The sequence below is a fragment of the Trematomus bernacchii genome, unplaced genomic scaffold (genome assembly GCF_902827165.1).
Source record: "Trematomus bernacchii unplaced genomic scaffold, fTreBer1.1, whole genome shotgun sequence".
Taxonomy (NCBI): Eukaryota; Metazoa; Chordata; class Actinopteri; order Perciformes; family Nototheniidae; genus Trematomus; species Trematomus bernacchii.
In genome coordinates this window covers 19877905-19901851 of record NW_022987720.1, presented here as the reverse complement: position 1 = coordinate 19901851, position 23947 = coordinate 19877905, and the positions used below count along the sequence as shown (strand labels likewise).

The 23947-nt window shown below is 42.1% G+C and overlaps 1 protein-coding gene across 4 annotated transcripts in view; it reads right to left on the bottom strand.

Annotated features, from left to right (window-relative positions):
• The window catches only part of prkar1b (protein kinase, cAMP-dependent, regulatory, type I, beta), an 82285-nt gene that overhangs the window by 37851 nt on the left and 20487 nt on the right, over positions 1–23947 (bottom strand). For all 4 annotated transcript variants that reach the window (XR_004556865.1, XM_034142889.1, XM_034142890.1 and 1 more), the window contains 2 exons: positions 4400–4461; positions 987–1033 (listed from right to left, as the gene is read on the bottom strand). Coding sequence is in view for 3 of the 4 variants with exons in the window: in XM_034142889.1 (XP_033998780.1) it covers positions 987–1033; positions 4400–4461 (109 nt within the window). In the remaining variant the exon portion in view is untranslated. The remainder of the gene's footprint in view (positions 1–986; positions 1034–4399; positions 4462–23947) is intronic.

Here is a 23947-nt window from a genome sequence, read left to right as displayed (position 1 = left end):
TCACACACCAACTGATAACTACGAAAGAAAGAAAAACATTCATGGATGAAAAAGAGGAGAATATCACGATAACAATTTGGAGGAAAAAACTTCAGACTAAACAGACAACACTTCATCAGGCCTAAATAAAAGGTAATTTCAGTAAAAACGTGTTCAGTCTAATGAAGCTGAGGAGATATAATCCAGAGTGTGGAAATGATCAGCTTGTTCCTTTACTGAATGTCCTATTTGTGTCTTGCCTAAATATAGCAATGGATATGCACACAGACAAACCATTATAACCCATTAGTGTTTTATTTGAATCTTAACATAACAACTATACATTTTTTCTAATCACAAGACATAATCTCAAAACAATGGAGGTCAATGCAAAACTGTTTGGTAAGAGTTAGATGTTATGAAGTCTTATAATCGCTGCACTATCTCAGTATCTGTAAACTTCCTTCTCTCTGTCTCTCAGGTGGGACGGCTGTATCAGCACCCTCAGTTTGCCAACGTGCTTCTCTCCTCTTACCCACCTTGTCTGTGCTCACCGCTGTAAGCTGATAAGGTCACTTCCTGTTTAACTTTCCATCAACTCCTGTTTAATCTCTCCACTTAACTCTATCGCTCTGCGTCAGGCTCGCTAAGACAAAAGGCGTCCTCAGTTTGGCTGCCTTCTCAGTGCACTGGACTCTCTAGCGCCATGTTCAGATTGCCATCGGAGTGGAACCACACTTTCAAGAGAACAAAACATGAGGGCAATCCAATACAACTTGCCCATTGTTAGAAGGAAACATTGTCTTAACATGTGGGGAGAAGGCTTGGTATCCCCAGAGTCAAAATCCTTCTCAAGTTCCACAGGTGAATAAAAGCTCATATTGGCATGCTGCATACTGGAATATCTAAATCAATTTGTAATGATTTACTTTTAAACTAATGTAAAATATTCTTAAGAGAAATAAGTATTTGTTTTTTGTGTGTTTGTCTCAACATTGGCCACTTACGTCCACTTCACCTTGGTCAATCACATAGAAGTTGTCTCCTTCATCGCCTGGAAGGGAGAGACAAGGAGAAACACAGCAGTTTATGAGAGAGCCGGGGAAAAAGCATGTAAATGACCTGAAGCCAGCAGGAAAGCTACACTTCCTATTACTTCCACCTGCTGCTTAAGATCTTTAAGACTTTCTTTAAGGTTTTTTTTTTTAAACCTCTTGGGCTTAAAAAGATTAAAATAATTTGTTAAACACTTGGAATACCAGTTTATGTGAACTTAAGAACACAAATAATCCTGAAACTTCTACATAAACCCACACATACGTGCATTTTCTCATACTCTCATCATCCTTTGTGTCAACATCCCTTCTCCTTAATAAGAGTTCTGGATTTATGGTCTTGCTATTATTTTTCTTTTGGTGGTTATTCATTACCCCTGAAAGCATCAGGGAAAGACCCAGAGTCAAAGATGCCGCTTTCTCCTCCAGAATGCATATTTCACTGGGCCTGCCAATGTTTCTGTGAAAATGGGCTCTCGCCAGCAAACAGCAGCGCTTACAACCGCTGCTTGTGTAGCTTAATAGTGGAAACTCTGAAACAGAGGTGCTTGATGCAGAGCAAAACCACCTCAGCACAAAGTAAAGAGAAAGATTCAGAGTAATATATGCAACAGACGTCAGCTGGTTTGAGACATTGCTAATGTACATAGAATATGAACAAAATAATGATATTATTATAATCCTTTTGAGATTTTTCCTTTTCAAAACAGAAGAGGATGTAATGCTCATTACATATTACAACCATTTTTTTTAAGATGGATTAAAAACCTAAACCTTGATGTTTTTAGAGCCTTTCCACTAGCAGGTGTGTCCATTGTTTGCTGTGTTTCCTCCATTTTTCAAGAGCTTGGTCTTTTGCAACTAATTTTTGAGTAGCTATCAAATGTGCATGGCTGACAACTCAAAATGTTGTCTGGTTGTCTGACTGGCTCCCTGTTGTGTCATTGACAGTGGCATGCTGTGCTCTCAAAGCGAACCCCTAACCCTTGAAGTGAGCCATGGGATCTTGTCCACTAAAAGCATCTAGTCTGGAGATAAGGCTGACAAATGGTGAAGTGTTCCTTTAATTATGGTATCTGTTACATGGGGCTCAGGAAATTATGAAGAAGGACTGACAGTCCCATACGACAGCAATGTGAAGCTCTCCCAGCAGCTTCTTCCTACAATAAGACACACATGCAACTCCATTCAGAGGTACAAGAGGGTGATGATGCATGAGTATACATGACACAAGTATGCGCGTGTATGCATTTTGTGAAGGTGTGTGTGGCTGTGTGCATTTAGCTATCTTTTGTGTATTTTCACCTGAAGAGCTGAAAAGCTGAGAGCGCCCTGTGTGTAAAGTTCACAAGAGTTCACACGGCTAATTAATACTGGGTAGAGAGTGCTCGTTAATCATAAAGCTCTACATGTCACACAAAACGCTCCTTGTCTGTCTGATGGTCCGCACGCACACACACACACACACACACACACACACACACACACACACACACACACACACACACACACACACACACACACACACACAACACACACACACACACACACACACACACACACACACACACACACACACACACACACACACACACACACACACACACACACACACACACACACACACACACACACACACACACACACACACACACACACACACACACACACACACACAACCTGCTGCAACCTGGCCCTCTTCTATCTTCCTCTCTCTTTCATCTGATCTATCCCTCTTTCAATTCCCTCTCGCTCTGTCCTTCTTTTCTTCTAGTCTTCCTGTCTTTTATCACTTTGGTGCTCAAGTCTTTGTTTTGCACCTTCCAATCCCCCTGTGCCTGAGAGTGCAGGCAAATATTTGATCAGAATGTGCACACACACAGACACACACACGCAAGCACGCACACAGACACACACACAGGAATGTGTACTTAGTCTTGAACCGTGTCAACACAAGCTAATTGCCGTTAACAGTTAAGGTTCTTTGAGTTTGGTCAAAAGGAATACATGCGTTACATCCGTGGCCTGTAAGGTGTGTATTGTAGCCACAGTGTTGCATGGTGCACCATAAAGCTAGAAACGTCCATGTTTCAAAACTCACATTTTGTAATCTGATAACTCAAATATGGAAACATACATCAAACCTTACTATTAACAAATAGCATCAACGGACCAATTGCTTACAACTGCAAAACTGGATATACTATGTTTCAGAAACATCAGATTAAATGCACTTGATAGACAATAAATGTCAATGAAAATACCTCCATACTCCATTTTGAATGTACATTGTCCCTCTGTTTAAATACCACTTGAGCCACAGAGTCGGCAACTCGTAGCTGTTTCTAAATACTGTGTGATGGGCGAATAGCAGGGGAGCTTCTTTTTTAAAGTTTTACAGTAGTCCAGACATCAGCAATGACATCAGCGCCATATATACTGTATACCACACTCTATGGTGTATATAACAATGGGCTGTCTGAGACTGGGGGCCCTGCAAAGTTAGCTAGACTTATTATCACCAAATTAGGACTGACCTACCCCTGGATGCTGTTTTAAGAGTAGGTGGGAGTGACAGAGCGGGTGTGTGTTCAAAAGCCTATAGTTTGCCTTCACTTAATGTCTAAGAGAATGTGTAAGCGCGGCATGTTCGACAAGTGTAACCTATGTGCTTTCTGAGCAGGTGTGAACACAGTATTATCGGAAATTGTCTGCGGTTGTCTGTGAGAATGTGTGTTTTCAGTGTTTAAAATATGTGATTAGGTCTGTGTCTGTGGTTGATAGCAGTTTGAGTGGGGGGTACAGGAAAAATACAGTCTGGCCCTGTGTTCAGCTCTGTGTTCTTTCAAAGTCCTGGGCTGTCTAGAGCGAAGGCTTTGACGACTGTGGTTAGGCAGAAGAGGGACATGACATCTGGTGCAGACTAAGGGAATGTGTTAGTGGGGCAAAGAGAGGAAAAGGGAGGGAACAAGGGAGTGGTGGGACAAAATAAACTCGAGTGGCAGTGTAATACATGAATTCTTCAAGAAAAGGGCCCTATTTTCAAGGCAACATAACTACAAGAGCAGTCAACCATCTAATCATTTGGTGTTTCTTGACATTGGAATTCACTTTGCCAAATGCATGGTAAGGAGGTGGGAGAAGATGCGCAATCAGGCAGGATATTCTTTCAAATGACGAAACGCAAAGCATATTTTTTGTATTTTGGTTAAATATGTGTCTTCTACTTTAATTTGTTTGTTAGTTTGTTTTTCTGTTAATCAGCAGATTTAAAATTATACTACTAGTCCGAGTTATTAGAAGGGTTTAGCAAAAGCAAGGAAGAACAAAAGCAATTTTGGAGTAAATGGACCAGTTCCACATACCTTGCTGGATGACTGTTTCCCCTGCGATGTGGGTGACTGGGAACATGGCATCAAATATGTCACTGAAGGAGAGACAGACAGAGTGTGGAGGAAGAAAAGAGAACACAGTTAATACCAACATACCTGCTATTATGGAGATTACACCACAGTCCCTGAGCATTGTTAACTTACTCACTCACACACAACAGTATGTGTGGAAGAAGAGTGGTATGATGGGAAAGGCAGAGAAGCCATCGTCCCTGTATCAACTCTATCAGCTGCTAGCATAGCTGAAGAGACAGGCCTGAGAACTCTGGATGACCCCAACGCACAAGCACACAAACGTGCACCAAACGCATCCACCTGCATGTGTACACAACTGATTCGTTCATCATCATCCACATCCAAATAAACACCCACTACTTTTCGTTAAAACAATCATAAGGAACAAATGTTTGCCAATAAGGACATATGGGTTCAAACAAACAAATCATCAAGCTCAAAACCATAAGTTCTGTAGTTTTTGGCAAAGATATTATATTATACATAATAAACTCCTCAAAAAAAGTTCGGAAACGTTATCTTGGTCGATTATTCCTCCCCTTTAATAATACCAATTGGTATTGTATTTTATATTGTTGGAAAGCCTGATTAGTCACCTTTACAACGAGGTACAACTTGTAAGGATTGTGCATTTGTGGAATGAGCAACACAGCTAACCGTGTGGGTAGCGGCCCAAACAAATGTGCCAAAATCCCCTGCAATATTCTTCTGTTGGTATTCACTCTCGTTTTGTGCTGGCAGGTGTATGCCAGTCACAGGTGTGTGACTGACACCTGATTGGCATCTAATTGTGCATGGGTCCTGCAACTTTGTTGAGTTTGTGTGTAAACATGCCACGTTTGTCCCTTCAGGATAAGGCCCGTGCAATAGGGCAACTGGAAGCTGGTGTTCCGGTACGCAGAGTGGCCGCATTATGTGGTGTCAGCCCTGGTAACATTTCCAAACTTAAGACCAAGTTCCGTGAGACTGGTGAAGTCAAAGACAGACCGCGAAGTGGCCGTCCCAGGAAGACAACACCCCCAGAAGACCGGTTCCTCACCCTTGCTTCACTGAGGAACCGTAGGCTTTCTTCCAGAGATTTACAGGCAATATTTGCACAACGGTACCACAGACAGATCTCTGATCAGACGGTGAGGAACAGACTGCACATGGCCGGTCTTCGTGCGTATAAGGCTGCCAGGAAGCCTGCAATGACTGCCCTTCGCCGTCAGGCCCGTTTGTGCTGGTGTCGACATCACCGACAGTGGAACCTAAGAATGTGGGGCAACGTCATGTTCAGTGATGAATCAAGGTTCTGTCTGCGGAAGCTGGATGGCAGGATCAAAGTATGGAGACGACGTGGAGAACGCTATGCAGATTGCTGCACAGATTGCGTGACATTTTTCAATGGGGGCAGTGTCATGGTGTGGGGCGGTATCTCTCTCACAGGCAAAATATAACTTGTCATCATTGAAGGCAATCTCAATGCAGTGCAATATCGGAATGAGATTCTGGAGCCAGTGGCGATCCCATATCTCCAGAATCTGGGACCTAACTCCATCCTCCATGATGACAACGCTCGCCCCCATAGAGCCAGGATCCAGAATTTGGGAGTGGAGAGGATGGAATGGCCTGCCGTGAGTCCAGACCACAAACCAATTGAACACTTGTGGGATCAGCTTGGGCGTGCTATACGTGCCAGAGTGACCAACGCAACCATGTTGGCTGACTTGCGACAAATCCTGGTTGAGGACTGGGATGCCATCCCACAGCAGTGTGTGACCAGGCTGGTGACCAGCGTGAGGAAGAGGTGCCAAGCTGTTGTGGCTGCGTATGGATCTTCCACATGCTACTGAGGTCCCTGACAGTGTAAAATGAATAAAGTGTAAAAATGGCCAATATGTGTTGTTTTTTCCTTATTACTGTGGGAGAGTGCAACCATCCAATCCAACAAGCAACTCAAAACCAGAGTGAATACCAACAGAAGAATATTGCAGGGGATTTTGGCACATTTATTTGGGCCGCTACCCACACGGTTAGCTGTGTTGCTCATTCCACGAGTGCACGATCCTTACAAGTTGTACCTCGTTGTAAAGGTGACTAATCAGGCTTTCCAACGATATAAAATACAATACCAATTGGTCTTATTAAAGGGGAGGAACAATCGACCGAAATAACGTTTCCAAACTTTTTTTGAGGAGTTTATATATATATATGTAGTGGTGTAAAAATAAACTTTTGTTTCAATCAAGAGATTATTACCATCAGATAAACATTGCAAAGCTGCAGGCTCGTTCTGTTTCTGTACATCGTATTAGTACTGCACGGGCGCTTAAACATGACTGTGTTGCTTCAACACATAATCAAAGCCCGTATCTCTGAGTGTATCTTTTGAAAAAGGCGCTGAGAAAACAAACAAAATGATGGCTGTGCCTAAGCACTTAAATTCTGTTTCAGCCAGGCAGGGAAAGCGCCTGTTAGACTGTTCCTAATCAGGCCGTTTAAATGCATGAAGCCTCTGCAGATTAAAGTTCCACTGCTGCGATGTGTTGAGACAAGAGAAAAGTCTGTTTCCTTCCTCTCCGCCTTTCTGCCCGTCTTTCACCTTCAGGGTATATTTATCTATCTAATCAGTTGCATACCACCCGTCTTATAGAGAAATATAGAAAAAACTATAAGAGGGTCAGGCATATCAAAGACATACAAGACCTGCTGAGTGAATGTGGAGCAAGTTTGAGCCCGTTCCCAAATGATGTTTGTGTGTGTCACTGAATGTGTGTGTTTGCACAGATTGTGTCTGTGTCTCAGTATATATTACCTCTGAAAACACACAGGTTTGTACCAAATAATGCGTGGGTTTTGAATATTTCTTGGCTCATGACAGTACACTAGACAGCAAAACACCTTGCTGCACACAACAGACATAAAAGTGTTGCTTTTCATGATTCGACCCGGTAAAGAAACGGCAGGTCAACAGATGTTAGAGAAGATCTGAGGATGTTATTGAGTGGTTTGGAAGTGAACGGACCCTGTTGGTATTTTTTTATGTGACAAGGAATAAAAAGTAGACTTAAGAAGGTGGATTTGAGCCAACAACAACCACAGGTAGGCCCAGTGCGATGCAGCTGGCCACTGACTCACACACAAAAAACACACTTTCTCTTTGAAGTGTAAAGCACAGGCTCAAAGATGCACATGCACACATGAGTTACTCTCAACACAACTTCCAATATATGCACGTGGTACTATATGGTAGCAGCTAGCATGTCAAAACACTCACACACACTTGGTAACACAACAACCTTACATTACATTACATTGCATTTAGCTGACGCTTTTATCCAAAGCGACTTACAATAAGTGCATTCGACCAAGAAGAATAAATGAAAAACAGGTATGAAATACTATATGACAGTAAAAAAAGAATAAAGTTTAAAAGGGTGATTTGTAAAATATCCATAAAGAAAAAGTAAATCTGTTTACAGTTCTGTTTCATATGGGTGTTGTTGAGAGATGTATCCATAGATCTCTTCATTTTGCTCTCAAAGTGCACCAGATTGATGCTTTTAACTTCAATATTTAAAAATAAATCTTCCCGGGGGAGCTTGCCCCCGCACCCCCCTATGTGAGGTCCACACACCACCTGTAAAAATAGCACTTGCCCCTGCTTACACCTATATGCCGTGAGCTGATTATCGAGCCTTCATTGCAACAGTCGCGGGTACACTGTGTATATGCGTGGGGATTGTTGCAGTAGAAAATTCCACTGTAGCGACCGGTACATTAATGGGAAACCCTAAATGTTTGAGCACCCTCTGTGAAACGTCAAGCTACCCCACAGCACCCCCAAAATAAATCTCTGGCGCCGCCACTGAGCCTGACTTGTGTTGGGGGGGGCCCGACTTTTTTTTTTCTCCAAAGGGGGGGCCTGACAGAAAAAGTTTGAGAACCGCTCATTCCACCGTTTTGGAGCCAGGATAGCAAACCGACGTGTTTTTGCTGATGGGAACTTTGGTCCCCCTCGCAGTGCTGGTGCAGCGAGCCGTTTGGCCGATGCAGAGCGGAGTGCACGTGCTGGGGTGTACAGTTTAACCATGTCCTGGATGTAGGAAGGGCCAGATCCATTCGCAGCATGGTACGCAAGTACCATTGCCTTGAAGTGGATTCTAGCAGTTACTGGAAGCCAGTGAAGTGAGCGGAGGAGCGGCGTGGTGTGGGAACATTTTGGAAGGCTCAACATATTTGAGCACAGGCATTCATGAGGAAAACATGCAAACTGGCACTCTCATATGACAAACAAACACATTGGCTTTGATGGGGATTAGTCAGGGCAACATCTGCAAGAGTCTCTCAACTCTCCTCACATCTGTGACCACCTGCTCTCTGCATGGAGTCTGTTTAGTCAGGGACATGGTCACGTAACTAATAATGTGTAGAAAATCAGCATGTTTCAATGCTATCTAACTCAAGACAGCTTGTTATTAGGCATGAGCTATTGTTGATGATACTGTTGATGATGATCATCACGCACTAAGTAGGATGCTCACCCTCCCTCTGACAAGAGTGAATACTGTTTGTATTCAGAATCACAGCTAAACGAAGCTCCCTTCTCTTATGGTGTAGCTAAATAACTACATGAATAAAACATGAACATGGTCTCCAAGGCAAGATGTCACCCAAAGGACTTTGAAGAGCCGTTAGGAAGATCAAAGTGAGCAGCTTTGGTCACCGCCATCTTGGCAGTAATGCCACCCTCTAACTCCCAGCTTTCCAAAATATGGGCAATGTTGGATGAGGCGGGCCAGAGTGGTGGCGCAGCTGTTAGTATGAATAGTATAAAAATGTACCACCCGCACAAGCTGTAGAGTTTACTGCTTTCTAAGGTAGAAAAGGGTTTAATTAATCTTGGATACAATGTTGTTAATATCTGTAAGACAATGTTAAATGTCACCTAGTAAATGTTTGCATGACTGACACAGAATGGCATTGCACGTGGTCAGTACTGTTGGCAGCTGGTTCAGTCAGTATCAGTGCAGACTTGCTGTTGGTGGGTTTTACAGCCCACACCCACTCCCCGCTTATTTATTTGCAATGATCCAGTTCCTCTACACTAAAACGGAGTTGATGGGGATAGGGAGAGGGCGTAGTGGCCGGATTGCAATTGGGCCACAGTCATAGCGAGGGGATCAAAGACAAGCTAACCCGTGGTAAGGTAATTACCCTTGACCACCTCCCTCTCTCCATGCCCTGCCTCTCGCTGAATGCATCGATGAGCTCAACAATGACACTTATGCAGGTAATTACTTCCCCTCGTCTCTACCTGTCTCTCTTTCCCTTTCTTCATCCCCAACTTCCTCCCTGTCTACTCTCTATCACTTTTTCTCTTCCTCTCCCCTCTCAATTACCCCTTTCTTCCCTCTAATTCTCTCGCTGGCCCACCTATTTCTCTCATCTCTCGGTCTATCGCCCCCTCCCTGCCTGTCCCAGATGAAGTGATTAATCTTGTCCTTTCCGCTACCTGTAGACCCTCTGACCTTATTTAAAGGTAGAGCCCCCCCCCCCCCCAACAATGGATGTGTTGTTCTGATAGAGACAGACAGAGACAGAGAGAGAGAGAGAGAGAGAGACAGAGGGACCCTGCAGACTCTAAGGGAAGTTCACCTCCACCCTCAGGAGGCAGAATAGGCTTGTGTCATGGTTCAGATATGTGGAAATACTTCCCTGCGACAAATGTACACATGCATGTAAGAACATACACCGAAAAATATAACATATACATATAATGCCATTCTAATCTAAGTGGTTATTATCCTGTGCACACACACAGTCCATATACGTACATGTGTGATGTGTAGTGCGTCGCTTGGATGGGTCTGTTTGCATCTAGAGAAAATGACACCATTTTGAATCATGGTAGGGAAGCAGCAGAGACTGGTGATGCAAAAAATACAGCTATGGCTAATATGATTAAAATCAAAATGAATACAACGAGACAAACGAGGTACCTTTATGCAATGACCTGCATTACAATATGTTGTGCTCATCAGGAAACTGTGCTTTTTTGTAATTAGATTAACCAAGGAACAGGGGAAATGTAGCTGCCAGGTCAGGTTGCAGGTCAGATTTGACAACACATGGAGTGCATACAGACATGTTTGTGTGTGTTTTTGCAGGAAGGAATGGAAAAGCTTACAGTATGTGCGCCTTCATAACGCAGCAACAGCCTATTATTGTTCTCAAACAGCCATAAAACTGTGGTTAGCTTGGGGGATTTCAGTCATTAATTAAATAAACTCAGGCCTGCTTGTTGTAGCTGGATTGCTTGTTGTTCTTAGTTGGCGAAGACTGCCTTTCTCCATCACCTCTTCCCTTCTTGCTGTTAATCTCTCCTACAACACAGCTGTTTATTTGTTCAGCAGCAGACGCCTTATCTCTTACATTACTACCTCAACACACAGCAGCGCCATTATGCCATTAACACCAAGGGTCTCTTAAACAGTGCAGCATGCCGCCATGTCTTTGTTTAACTTAATGGGCCGCAGAATGTTGAGTTAGACAAGCCCTTAATGCTGCACCCATCCAGAATGCTCACTCGTCTGGATAGAAGACGTTTTGCAATAACCCAAACAATCAACAACTGCACCACATATTGGAACTTCCCCGCCCTCCAAGTTTGTTCTTGGCAGTGATTCGCCCCTGGTTTGGCTGGCACACTGTTCATACCGTAAGAGCTTGAAGGATTATTTACACTACCACAGTTGATAGTAATTCGGATTACTGATTCTGGCAAATCAGAACAATAGTCTTTGTTTTGCAAGTCTCCACAATTGAATTATATAAGAACTGGCTTAGGGACAAATACATCTACACTTGATTTGTGTTATCAATGTACATTTTGAAGGCTTATCAAAGGCAGCAGGGTGACATGGTGATTCTTCATCTGGAAAGCCAAAGTTGAACAAAAAACTGAAACAGAAAAGGGCTGCCTGACTCTCCCCTGTAGATGCAGTAGACGGGAAACACAATCTATCAAAACAAGGATCAACTGAACATCATACAAGGGTGAAAAGATCCATCAAAGGGCCAAATTAAATACAAATATAAAAAAGGTGAAAAATTATTCATTCCTTATTAATCATGATCTGCTCTTACACATTTTTCAACCACTTAGACTCCAATGTAATAATGGGTAAGCTATGAGATGGATATGCAGATGTGTTATGTTTCCAGGAGTCCTGCTGGCTGATTGACTTTGTAATGTTTAACAGAAACTATTCTGCATACTAACTGAAGCCTACATAGAGTTTAAAGCTCTGGGAGGACTGCATTGTGTATACTATCATCACATTTTCCCTAAGTGGCACGTTGCTATGAAAAACATGTATTGGTTTTTGTAAGGCTGCCAGGTGAAGAGTTGTGATTAGTCAGCATAATGTTTAAATCACAAGTGAACTCACATAAAAGGATCAAAACATACATTACGTTTTCACTGATGATGTAGGCTAACTGAATTGTTTACTAGCCTGTTGTGTGACTCATTATGTGTATATCACAGTCGGATGGAAAACAGCTTTACGAGGCTGACTAAGTGGCTTACAGTTTAATGTCCAGAGTTTAAAGTTGAGCACAATCAGCCAAAGTTACTCACAGGGAACAACCAACCCACCCCACTGAGCTGTGTTGCTGTGGACACAATGACAGCTCCTTTTTTAAACCATCTAATTACATAAACACATAAGCACATACACACTCACATGCAGACACACATACAATGCTGACAATGGGCTGTAGTATGACAGTGAGTAAGAGAGAGAAGGAGGAGAGGGGAAGGAGGTGTAATTATACAGTGCTGAAGCTTTCAGGGAGGATATTTATGACATCAAAGCTCTTGGCACGTGCCCTGTGTTTCCCCAGAGGCATAGCAAAGAACGGAGGGACCAGGTCATGCCAGCTGCTGCCCATTTCTTCACATCAGCCTCCAAACTTTAGGAACAATGCGTGTTGTGTCCAACTTTATGAAGACACACCACAAAGGTCCCCTTTGACGAAGAACAAACATCAGGGGTCCACTTTAAAAACGACGTAGCCGAGGTTAAACAATAGAATCGGCAACACACTTCATAAAACAACAGCTATATTGGTTTAAGCTGGTGCCAAATGGAAACAACACCATTTTGTTTTAATCTTTTGTTATTCTGACATTTAAACTCCTATTAACCTGCGTTTAAATGTCTTGTGGTTAACACTACAGACGTATGCGTTTTTTCTTATTAAACGTAACAATTCTTATAGCACGTCTTACTGACAGACACAATGAAATATGTTTCACATTGAGAAGAAACATTTTAATCTTATCATAGTTTCCTGTTGACTTTTACCGCAGATATAAAAACTGTACATTTCCCCACTGCTCTTGGTTGAGCTTCTTTTTAAATTATTTGACAGGGTCCTATAGTCTTTGTCTGGGCTGATGTGAACTTGCCTATGCTGAACACAGGGGTGGTCCTGGAGGTTTACAGGTGGATATAACAGTTTACGGCTGGTGGCAAAAACCACTTAGAGATGGTCAACAATGTTGGAGGGAAGAGGAGAAAGAGACGCCTCATTTCTCCAACACTCAACTGGCCTTTTCCCTGTCTGCCCTTGGCTTTGGTCTATGGGGCTCTGATCAAATTCAAACGCTTAAAGAAAAACAAAGCGGTCTTTTAAGTTACAATGGATCATTGCACACTGTAAAACTTTTTTTGATCTATTGGAAGTGTGTGTCAGACTGATATTTCTGTCTTGAATCTAAGGTCTAATAGTGAGATAATGTAGGCATAGTGGAGATCTAAAGAGTTCTAGTTAGAGAAGGCAGTGTGATTAAATGGTGAAAGTTATATTTAAAACCAACAGAGGGCAGGGAGCACGCTGTGTTAAAACCACACACCTGGCCCTGGTGGGTTTATAAGGGGTGTAAACTTGGATGCATTCTGTTGCTTCAAAGTGTAGATATATGTCTCAATATGTGTGCAGCGCAGTAGAGGAGCACATGGGCCAATCTGGTGATCTGTGTGAACACTGCTGATGTCTAATCTCTACATTCATATTCAAATGCAGTGCTGAGGTGCGTATCTTTCCTACATTTTGTGTTGAGAGAAGACTTTATTTTTGCCGCTACTTTTAATTGAACTATTCACATCTTACACTGCACTGTCACTTTTATTCATGTACCTGTGTTATTCATGTTTTATTATCTTTGCTTTTTAATGTTTGGAATGTGTTTTATGCTCTTAATGTCTTTCATTTTTGTAAAGCACTTTGAATTGCCTTGTGTTGAAAAGTGCTGTATAAATAAACCTGCCTTGCCTTGCCTTGACTATGTCCAAATCTATAATCTATACTGTCTAATCTATATTATTGACCTATAATACACTGTTGAGATGTCCCTTTCTTTACTCATATATACTGGAGGACTGATTCAGAAGACACATAAATCCATGAGCCTGTGTTGCTGTGGTAAAGGCTAATGTGTTAATGGTCACGGTGATTCAAACAAACATAAGCAATTACTTGCATAACAGAGAAGAATGGAAATACTGACTGACACAGTAGCTTTCCTGAAACCTTTGAGCCTAATTGAAGCAGCAGTCCTCAGATAAAATATCAGAATGAACTACCACTGAACTGGCTCTGGCACCTTGGACTCTACTAGCCTGCCAATGCCAACTTCATGAGAGGGCAATCCGGCCTTATCACCTCCTTACCATAACTAGTACCTACCTAGAGCATCAGAGCTTTCCTCACACTGTTGTGTTGATGGCATGGCAATGGGAGGGTTTGGAATAGAAATAGAAAGAGAAAGAAAGACCATAGCGCGTGCACACGCACACGCACACACACACACACACACACACACACACACACACACACACACACACACACACACACACACACACACACACACACACACACACACACACACACACACACACACACACACACACACACACACACACACACACACACACACACACAGACACAGACACAGACACAGAGTTCATGGCAGTGGAAGAAAGGACCAGTCTGAGGAGTAAAACAGTGAGAAGAGAAGGAGTGGTTGATAGGAGGATGTGAGGAGAAATGAGGATGTGTTACAGGGCGGAGAACAAACACCAATACTTTGAAGGGATCTTGACTGTAAATATATGCCTCATCAGAATCTTTGATGTCTAAAATCATAGGATTATTGTGTGCCACTTCGGAGAACAGCTGAATCATTTTCCGAGCAAAGTAAAGATAATACAGTAAGGTTATCTCAGGTTACTTGTGGGCAAATATCACATGTATTTTTCAGCTTCTCGCATACTCATGTCTATAAATATAATACAACAATTGAGCTGTATTAAGAAAGAGGATTACATACGACTTACTAAAACCTTCAGCTTAGTCCCAAATTACATTGCTGGCATTATGGTGCAATGTATAGAGATTCCCTGCTTTCCACCTTTCAGACTGCTGTTTCGTGTGACATGGCTGTTTTACAGGCCTACCTGATGATCCGACACACACCACCTGCTGAAGCAGCCATGATGTCAGTCTTGAAACATCACAAACATGTCCAACCCTGCAGTCACTACCATTCTTTCCTCTCCCTTTCCTTCCTTTTCCATTCCCTTTATTGCATTCGGTCAGTTTAAAGATTAAGCTGATATGCTATTCTGTTAACACTAAAATGTGTTTTTCCTCTGTTTACTCTTGTTAACTTATTTCCTTGTCTTGTCTGTTTAGAGTAAACTTCAGTCCCAAACATTTTTCACACATTTCCTAATGCCCTCTGTCTCCGATGTTTGTTGCCCCAGGACAGGAAAAAGCGAGCTCTTCCTCCACTTAGAGAGAAAAGTGGTCAGGCTGAATCAGGCGCTGACAGGACTAAGCCTCTATCTCTCTGAAGTGTCTACAGGGGAAGTGTCACTGGAATGAGGGAAAGAGACACAGAGAAAGACAGAGACTCCAAGAGAAAGGTATCCTCTTTCCCACAGATAGAAAAAGATTAATTCCACTGAATGCACAAAATATATATCATACGCAGATTAAAAAAACCTTTACTTTGTGTACAGGTGCCAAGAGTTCTAATCTCTTTCTTCTTCCCACCCTGCCTCTTTAACTCTCTCTCTCTCTCACACACACACTCACACACACAAACACACATATCCTGACACGTCGCTAAACATCAGAAAGATGCCGCTGTCCCGCGGGCATGTCTTTTTCTCTCCCCCGCCCTTCCCTCCCTCCCTCATTCCCATCTCACAGAAGACAAGCCCTAGAACAAGATAAGCATTTGAGAAGCAGATCGGGACACAAATTGTCTTTTGTTGAGGTTTAAACCTGAGAGGTGTTTACACAACACAGCACATTATGCATGCACGCTCAAACACATAGGTATATACACTGAATTTGAGACGGAGAGCATGCCCCAGGCCCGGAGGAAGAGGGAGGGGAGGGTGAGAAGATGACTAGATGGAGAAAAGTGAAGAACGAGGCATCAACTGTAGAGATGCTTAAGGCTAAAACTGTACAGTACTCATGTGTGTGTGTAAATGTGTATAAACCACAAATCAAGTTGTGTTGTGGGCAGTGAGGTAATAGGTGCACCGGGTGCATCGAGGAGAGAGAAATAGTTGACATTCAATAGCTGACATCTGACTGACGTAAGGCATTCCCTGCTGTAAACAGACGGCCTCATCAGACACACAGCGTTCAGACCTGGACAGTGTTGAGCAACCCACTAGCACCTCATGTTTAATGTGATAACACCCTGGAATGTGCTAATGTTAGCACCATGCTAACTGGAAACCTCATTTTACTGTTACAACAAAGCATGGAAACCTGCTGGATACATTGAGTACCATATTTTTTCTAATTTTAAACAGTCAGGTTTCATGATTATTGTTTGTAATCAAAACAATTTAAACGCTTTTATCAAGATGTAAACCACCTCAAACAAATATAAAAGCTCTTGAACTAAGCAATGAAAGTGTGGAAAGACTTTTTTGTAAACCGAAAATGAAAAAATATATATATTCAAATACATTTAAAAAACACTGGCCATTATCGAGACATGCAGTGACTTACTATCTTGTTTGAAATTCATCTTCAAAAAACAGCTTTGGTCAAATCACCTGCTCCATAATGGCCTAAATGCTAAAACCCAAGCTCCATTAGACATTTAAACCAGCATGGAAATGGGCTGAGCACCTCTGATCTAAATAAAACTCGACCACAGTGACACCCACAAACCAACGACGAGGTCATGGGAGAATTAACGCGCTATAACAAGACTGTTGTCTGTGCCTGTACACTGGAAGCTATCACAGTAGCATAGACAAAGCAGACGGGATGTATACAATAGGAGGCCATGGGCCAACTAGGGCTATTCTGTAGGGTGCTGGGCTGCTCTGTCCCCGTGAATGTGTGGTGGTCAGTGTGTGGGACGTGCTCTGGGCCAAACTGAGCTAAAAAAGCACTGAAGGGTAGCAGGAACATCACGTCCCCACAGCAGGGGCAAATTCTGGCTAGGAAGTCACTGTCATGCACACTCCCACATTTACCCTACATATTCATTATCATGCAATGAAACGTGGCACTGTGCACGATCACAAACGCCCTGAGTGACATCTTAGCAATGTACTTAACACACACACAGATTGGGGTGAGATTGAGCTGGTTCACAACGTCTCCCACTTTTGACATTTGATCCAATTGCAACACAGATCTAAAGCGTAGGCCACTTTCTTTTTTTCTCCTTTCTATTTTATTGCACTCATGTGCGTCAGTAAGACCTGCTCACACACACATGAAGAGGAAATCATTTTAAAAAACGTTTTGTCATTGTGCTTGATTCAAACCTGTTCAGCAGTTGTTCAGCAGTGTGCAGCATTCAAACATAAAATTAAGTGAGTAAAATAACCATACATCCTGCGTTACTGGTGCTTCCACTACTTTTTATGTCAACACTTGTCAAAATAGTTTTGCAGCACAAAGATTCTCTCACTCATGCTCACGCTCACACACTCATATACACACCTACACACACAGTTACGCACACATTCACATTGATGGTGTAAGCAGCTGAAAAGGCAAGGATGAATCATGGTAGGATGGAAAACTGTCCTGCACAGACTCTGGGGTACATTTTGGAGGGAATACAACTTTCTAAAAGCTCTCCAGACACTACTACATGACTCACTACTTTGTAAAGAGTTGTATGGAGAAGTGGATGGAGTGAAGGATAGAGAAAGATGACAGGGGGCGGAAGAGGTAACAGGGGACTGGTTAAAAACACAGCAGAGGGTATAAGAGAGGACAAAAGTTTCCAACAATCTGCGCAGTGCGTCTGTGTGTGTGCGTGTGCGTTTGCACTTGTTAATGTGCATGTCTGCATATCTGCACTATCTTGTAAGCATGCATGTACAGATATGAGTTTCCTGCAAATGATATATTTGTGTGTGTGCCTTGTTGTGTTCATGGGCGTAAAGGTTAAGTAGTCTGAGCTGAGGGACAGATGCAGTGTGCTGGGGGAGGTGAGGCTGCTGGCCTGTTAGTTTCTGTGCTGGATGATGGTGGGGATGGTCGAGGTTCAGTCAGGCCTGCAGCTCTCCTGTGGAGAGTGACCTCATCGCCTGGCCCCTGGCATTGTGGCAGCAGCACAAAGCCATGCAGGGGACGGAGAGAGAAGACTGTGGGGGAGGGACTGGATGTAAGTGTGGATGTATATGTGAATGAGTCTGCATGACTGAGAGAGTGAGAAAGACAGGAAGAGAAAAAGGGAGAGAAAGTGGTGAATTCTGAAAAGGGGAAAAAGAGGACCACCGGGCTCTCAGGAAGACCGGGGATGAGAACACACAGAGAGTCAATGAGGGGAGTACCAGACAGGAAACACAAACATACATGCAAACAAATACACTTAACAGCACACAACAGAAACCTGCTAATTTGTTAGTGCTGTTATTGCGTATAGCCTGCCATAAAATACAAATCTCAGTCCCAGTCACATTCACACCTGAACACACACAGAGAAACAGGTTCTCTCAATGGCGGGAAAAGTCATACAAATAGCTACAATACAGTCACCGCAAGGGACTTCCTCAATAGTGTCTACAAAATCAGAAAAAGAGATTCTAATGGGAGAAGACAAACAGTCATCCATTCAGTGCCACCACATCCTGTTTCCCCTGCACTTCAAACTGCCAGGAAGCATTCAGGGTGTCATATAAGAGTACGTTAGTGTCCAAGCATGTAGGCAGACAATAACTGTGTTCTTGTTTCCAGTGCAAGTGTCTGACTAGGAAAAGCTAAGCAGCAAAGACACAAGAGAGTTCATTTCTGTATTATCTGTGTGTGGCAAAAACACCCCCTAGGGGCTGCTTTATGGTAACTGCACATTTTGAGTGTCAATGTGTATTAGGGCTTCAACTAACAATTGATTTAAAAACTTTCTTTTGTCAATAATATGTCAGAAAATTGTGAAAAATGTTCCCCTTCAGTCCAAAACCCAAAGATATTCAGTTAAATATGATATAAAACAGAAAAGGCAGGAAATGTTCATATTTGAGAGCCTAAAATGCATTAAAAATTACTTACTTTTTACTTAATGGATAATCAAAATAGATAATGATTCATTGTTTCTTTAAGTAATAATAGCAGCTCTAGTTTCCATGTAGATGGACATGTGTGTAGTATGTGGCTGTAACTATGCATTTAGTCCTAGTTTACCAAAACATTTGTTTTATTATTTTAGAAATAGCAAGCCTGTGTTTCGAATATAAACCAATTCCCCAAAGCACAGACCTAAAGTTACACATCTATTGATTCTAATGAGTGAGCTATCAGATATGAGGATGAGAGTAATGTGATAAGCCTACGCAGCATACTATCTCACATTGCATCCTCTTTGTTGTTTTGTCCCTTCACACAATCCTTAAATAAACTTCAGCTGGAACTCGAGATGAGGCGGATCTCTCTTGGGCACTTTTTTAGTGTCTTTCACTTTGCTATTGTTTGTTTATTTGGGGTTTCTATCTCTCGTTGATTTATTTATTATTGTTTTTACACCTCTTCAAGCACACACATGCACACGCACACGCACACTCTCACACACACACACAGAGACAAAGAGTGCCAGTACACTAAAGATGTTCCCTGTCCATCGGCAGGGGGCTAGTGGGAAAGGTGCAGAGGTCAGGGTTTAGGGGTCAAAGATCATCTAATCGGTCACTTCATCAACTCATTACTCTGCTTGTTAATTAGAGGATTAAAGCAGGCAGGATGAGGTAAGCATCACCTCTTTCCAACCCTTCCCCCTATTGTATCCATAGCTGTAACATCTTAACTACACATTTTGTAAGTTCTGCTTCTCTCATATATATATAACAGTTTGGGTCCTGGCCTGAAAAGATGTTACAACTCCTGTTACCAGATGGCAATATTATTTTAGAATATTTCAAACTCTGCCAAGGCGGCTCGAGGAATGGGATTCACAGGGCCTCCTCATGCCTGCCAGAATATTGATGTGGTTGCACTGACAGCAGAGCTTCTTGTGTCTTTGCTGTCCCCAGGAGAGTGATTTGTGGTACTGTATGAGGGAATTAGACTAATGCATGTAGAGAGGAGATCTACGCGTCTATTTGTTTTGTTTGTGTCAAGGGAAAACTAAATGTGTTGCTGACAGATTACCCAGAGGAGCCTCTTCCTCTTGTATTAATCCCTCTCTAAATGTGACCTCAAATGATTGCTTCTGTGTCCGTCTCAGCCTGCCTTGCCTTCGTGGTTGCACTCACGCATTAAGTTGGAGATCATCAAGGTCATTTTTTCCGAGTGTGCAGAAAAGCTGAAAAAACAGGCCGACAATAACTCATACAGTACACACTCTACTGCTATCGTATCACTTCAATAGAAAGTTAGATAAGGAACACTAATACGGTAGGAACTAAAAGAATTTGTGTTTAAACAGGCGATAGCGCTATACTGACCATATTGAAAGACTGATTTACAATGGGCATTTAACCAGTGGAAGTGGTGGGGAGATAGGCAGGCAAATCTCATCTAAGGGTGCACCTGGACAAACAGGCTCTGTGCATGCATAGGTGCAAATAAGTATACACACACACACACGTCTGTAAACTTGACATCCATATCCAAACGCAAAACCCTCTGTTATCAGCCTGGCATTTTCTTGTCAAAACCTTTAATCTGAAAACTATCATCTAAGCGCTGTTTCTTGGCTGAAACCAAAACAGAATAATCACACATCCAGATGGTTAGATACGATAACAGTTTGAGTTGATGTGAGAACAACTCCAGTATAGTTACAGTGTTGAGACAGGTGGTTGCATGCTGGTTTGAGTGTTAGTAAAGCAGGCTTGGCACAATGTGAAATAAAACACCTGTTCCCAGCTTATCGTGTGTGCGTGTATGTCTGTTCGTGTGGGCATATCATAATGGGGTCATTATAGCAGCTAATGGGAAGCAAATAGAGGGGTCCACCCAGTAATGCAGACATCAGTTCAGGGACCAGCCAAGGTCAAACAGATAAACAGACGGAGAGACTGTCCCCTAATGGTGGATTATAAATTAATTCGTTACAGTATTTCATAGAATCCATGATATTTTTGATCAGCAAAACTAAAATATTCCTTACTTTTTATTTCATTAACACTACCGCAATGCCCTGGTAGTGTATGTGTGTTCTTTAAGGGAATCTGAATAATTTATATTTCAAATAGTCTATATACAAAAAAGTTTGCGTAATTATCTCTTCATACCTATAACCCCTCAGTTCACCTTTTGATTACATAAAAAGTGTTACATTGAAATCTGGAAGGCAAGAAAGTGTAGAGGTTTGACTTCCAGGCAGCTGAGGAAAGATGGAGTACACACACACGCGCGCGGCTGGTGGAGCTCAGAAACCTTTGGGCCATAAAGTTTGACATATGGAATGGTGTGTTAATCAAAGACTTAGCGCTCCCAGCTGGAGCAGCCTCACTGGGAACACAGTCTGACATGCATACTTGAGAATGTCCTGCCTGTGTGTGTGTTTCTCATGATGATAATGTAATGTAATCCCTGTCATCTTTTGTAGTGAGGGGTGGTATTTGTGTGCTTGGTTTTGCACGTGTGTGTATAGAGTGTGGTTGCAAGTGTTCTATATGTTTGTCCTCCTAAACCTATCCATGACTTAACCCTTTCAATCTCCATCCAACTATTGTTTATATAGTTTACAGCAAGGATTCGCATGATCTCCTCTGAGAAAGCTGACTGTTGAGAGGGATGAAGAGAGCAAAGAGTATGGATTTAAAAAGCAGAAAGAGAGGCAGGAGCACAATAGAGTTGCAAAGGGGTGGAAAATGTCCAAGGAAAGTTAACCTCGGAAATGTCTACTTAAAAAGCAAAATCATTTTATATCAATACTATTTTAATCATACAAAAGGTAATTTAGTACACCATATATATTCAAAATGCATCTTTGCTTGAATATATATGTATTCTAGAATGGAGCAACGATAAAGTAACATTTCCTCCAAGGATCAATAAAGTATTTCTGATTATGATTTACTTAAGCAGAGTAAAGAAATACATAAAAAATATATTCTGAGTGTTTAGTTTTTTGGGAAAATAAACACCTTATCACTTTACTTTTAATGCCTTTCTATATTCTGTTTTCATTCTCCATCCAGATGATCTCAAACACAAACAAACTAAACGCTGAAATCTGTACATTGCTGGCAATAAAAGCTGGGGAAGAAAACATTTACAAAACGGGATACGATCAAAGCCGGACCCGAGTGCTGTCTTAGTGTAAATACCATCCTGCCGACCTAAGATTCCCTACTGGATATAGTTTTTCTCCAGAATGGCCCATACTTGAGATATACGCCACAGTATAGCATCTCAGCCCCAACGCAAGAGTGGTGGAAAGCTTCACAGCTGAAATATATGAAGTGCATGTATATACATGTGTGACTCTTGGTGTTTGGAGGAGTGGCTTCAACACTGGAATTATTGCAATACAATCTAATGACAACCAATGATGTGGTACATAAGTGGTTGATTTAAGCACGTCCGAGCAATACACTTAAATAACCCTTGACATTATTGTGACCCAACTTTCAGCCATGTGTAAGGACAAGGAAGCTAACACACACTCTTGCAGTTCAGCATTACAGTATGTAGCATTTTAGAGCAAGTCAAGGAATGGCTTGGTATATGAATATTAACAACAAAGTTATTAACATTTTGATGATTACATTTGTCAGCTGACTTTGTGGTGGTCATTGTGTTCAAGACATGCATATATTAATCATGATCCATGTAGAAAACGACATATTTTGATTGGTTTCCAAGAACGAGATGGATTGTGCTATAGACTTGAACTGAGAAACCACAGCACAGTGTACTACTGCTGCAGAAGCAAACAATTTGACAAGAAAAAAGCACATTTGAAAGAAGAAAAGACAGCATTGTCTCTTATTCATCTCGGTAAAAAGAAAAATACAATGCTCACAGAACAAGCACAGACTTCCTGAATTCCTAGAGAGGCAGATAAGTAACTTAAGAAAGGTTGAGAGAGGATAAGACAACATGGAAACAGAGAGATACAAAGGGAAAAAAGTGATGAAAGGAAAAAGAGAGCATTGGAGAGGGCAGGGAAACAAAGAGGGCTTCATTGTGTTGGATCCTAGTCATTACTGAGGGAGGCGATAGCATAATATAGTGCTAATGGGGGAACACATCGTGTGGTGTTCAGCTTACATAACTGCTGACTAACTAATCAAACAAAATGTTTTCTTGACACACAGGCAGTTTTATGGCCTCTCCTTTTAGCACTCAAACAGAAATAGCCATTTGGTAAATGTTTTAGGGAATTTACTGAACAAAATATAAAAGATTTGTTTTGCTGTTATCCAGCGATGCATGCCCTGACCCATCACCTTTCTGTCTTGCAGAGGCCTATACTAGCAGGAGCAGTGGTCAACTGTCACTACCTTTTCACCCAATGAGACCACATGTGCAAGACTACCTGATGACCCAAATGGCCAGCTGTTTGCAGAACGAGGTAGGAGTGAGGAACAGAGAGGGGGTGCAAACCGAACGAGAGAGAGAGAGAGAAGACTGTGCAGTGAGACTCCATCTGCTAACGTGCGTCAGTCTTTGACAGTTCTGGCACATCTAAAGAAGCCGATGTACTTCATGCTGTGACTTCATCAATGCCAAAGCAGAAGGCATCAATGTGCAAAAATGATCGCTCTCAAGCTTGTAGATATTTATATGCTGCTATAGGAGATTATCAGGATTGTACATCAAGTAGGATAAGCTCGAGTCACAGATGCACCTTCTCAGGCAAATGTTTGTCCCAAACCTGATGAGAACATGTGTTCTCTACAGCATTTAAGCAATATGCAGAGGCCTGCTGCTTGCTGTGTGCCATTTTTTCAGTCATTCTTGAGTACCACATTGGCCATACATCAATACACTTCTGTCTTCAGGAGC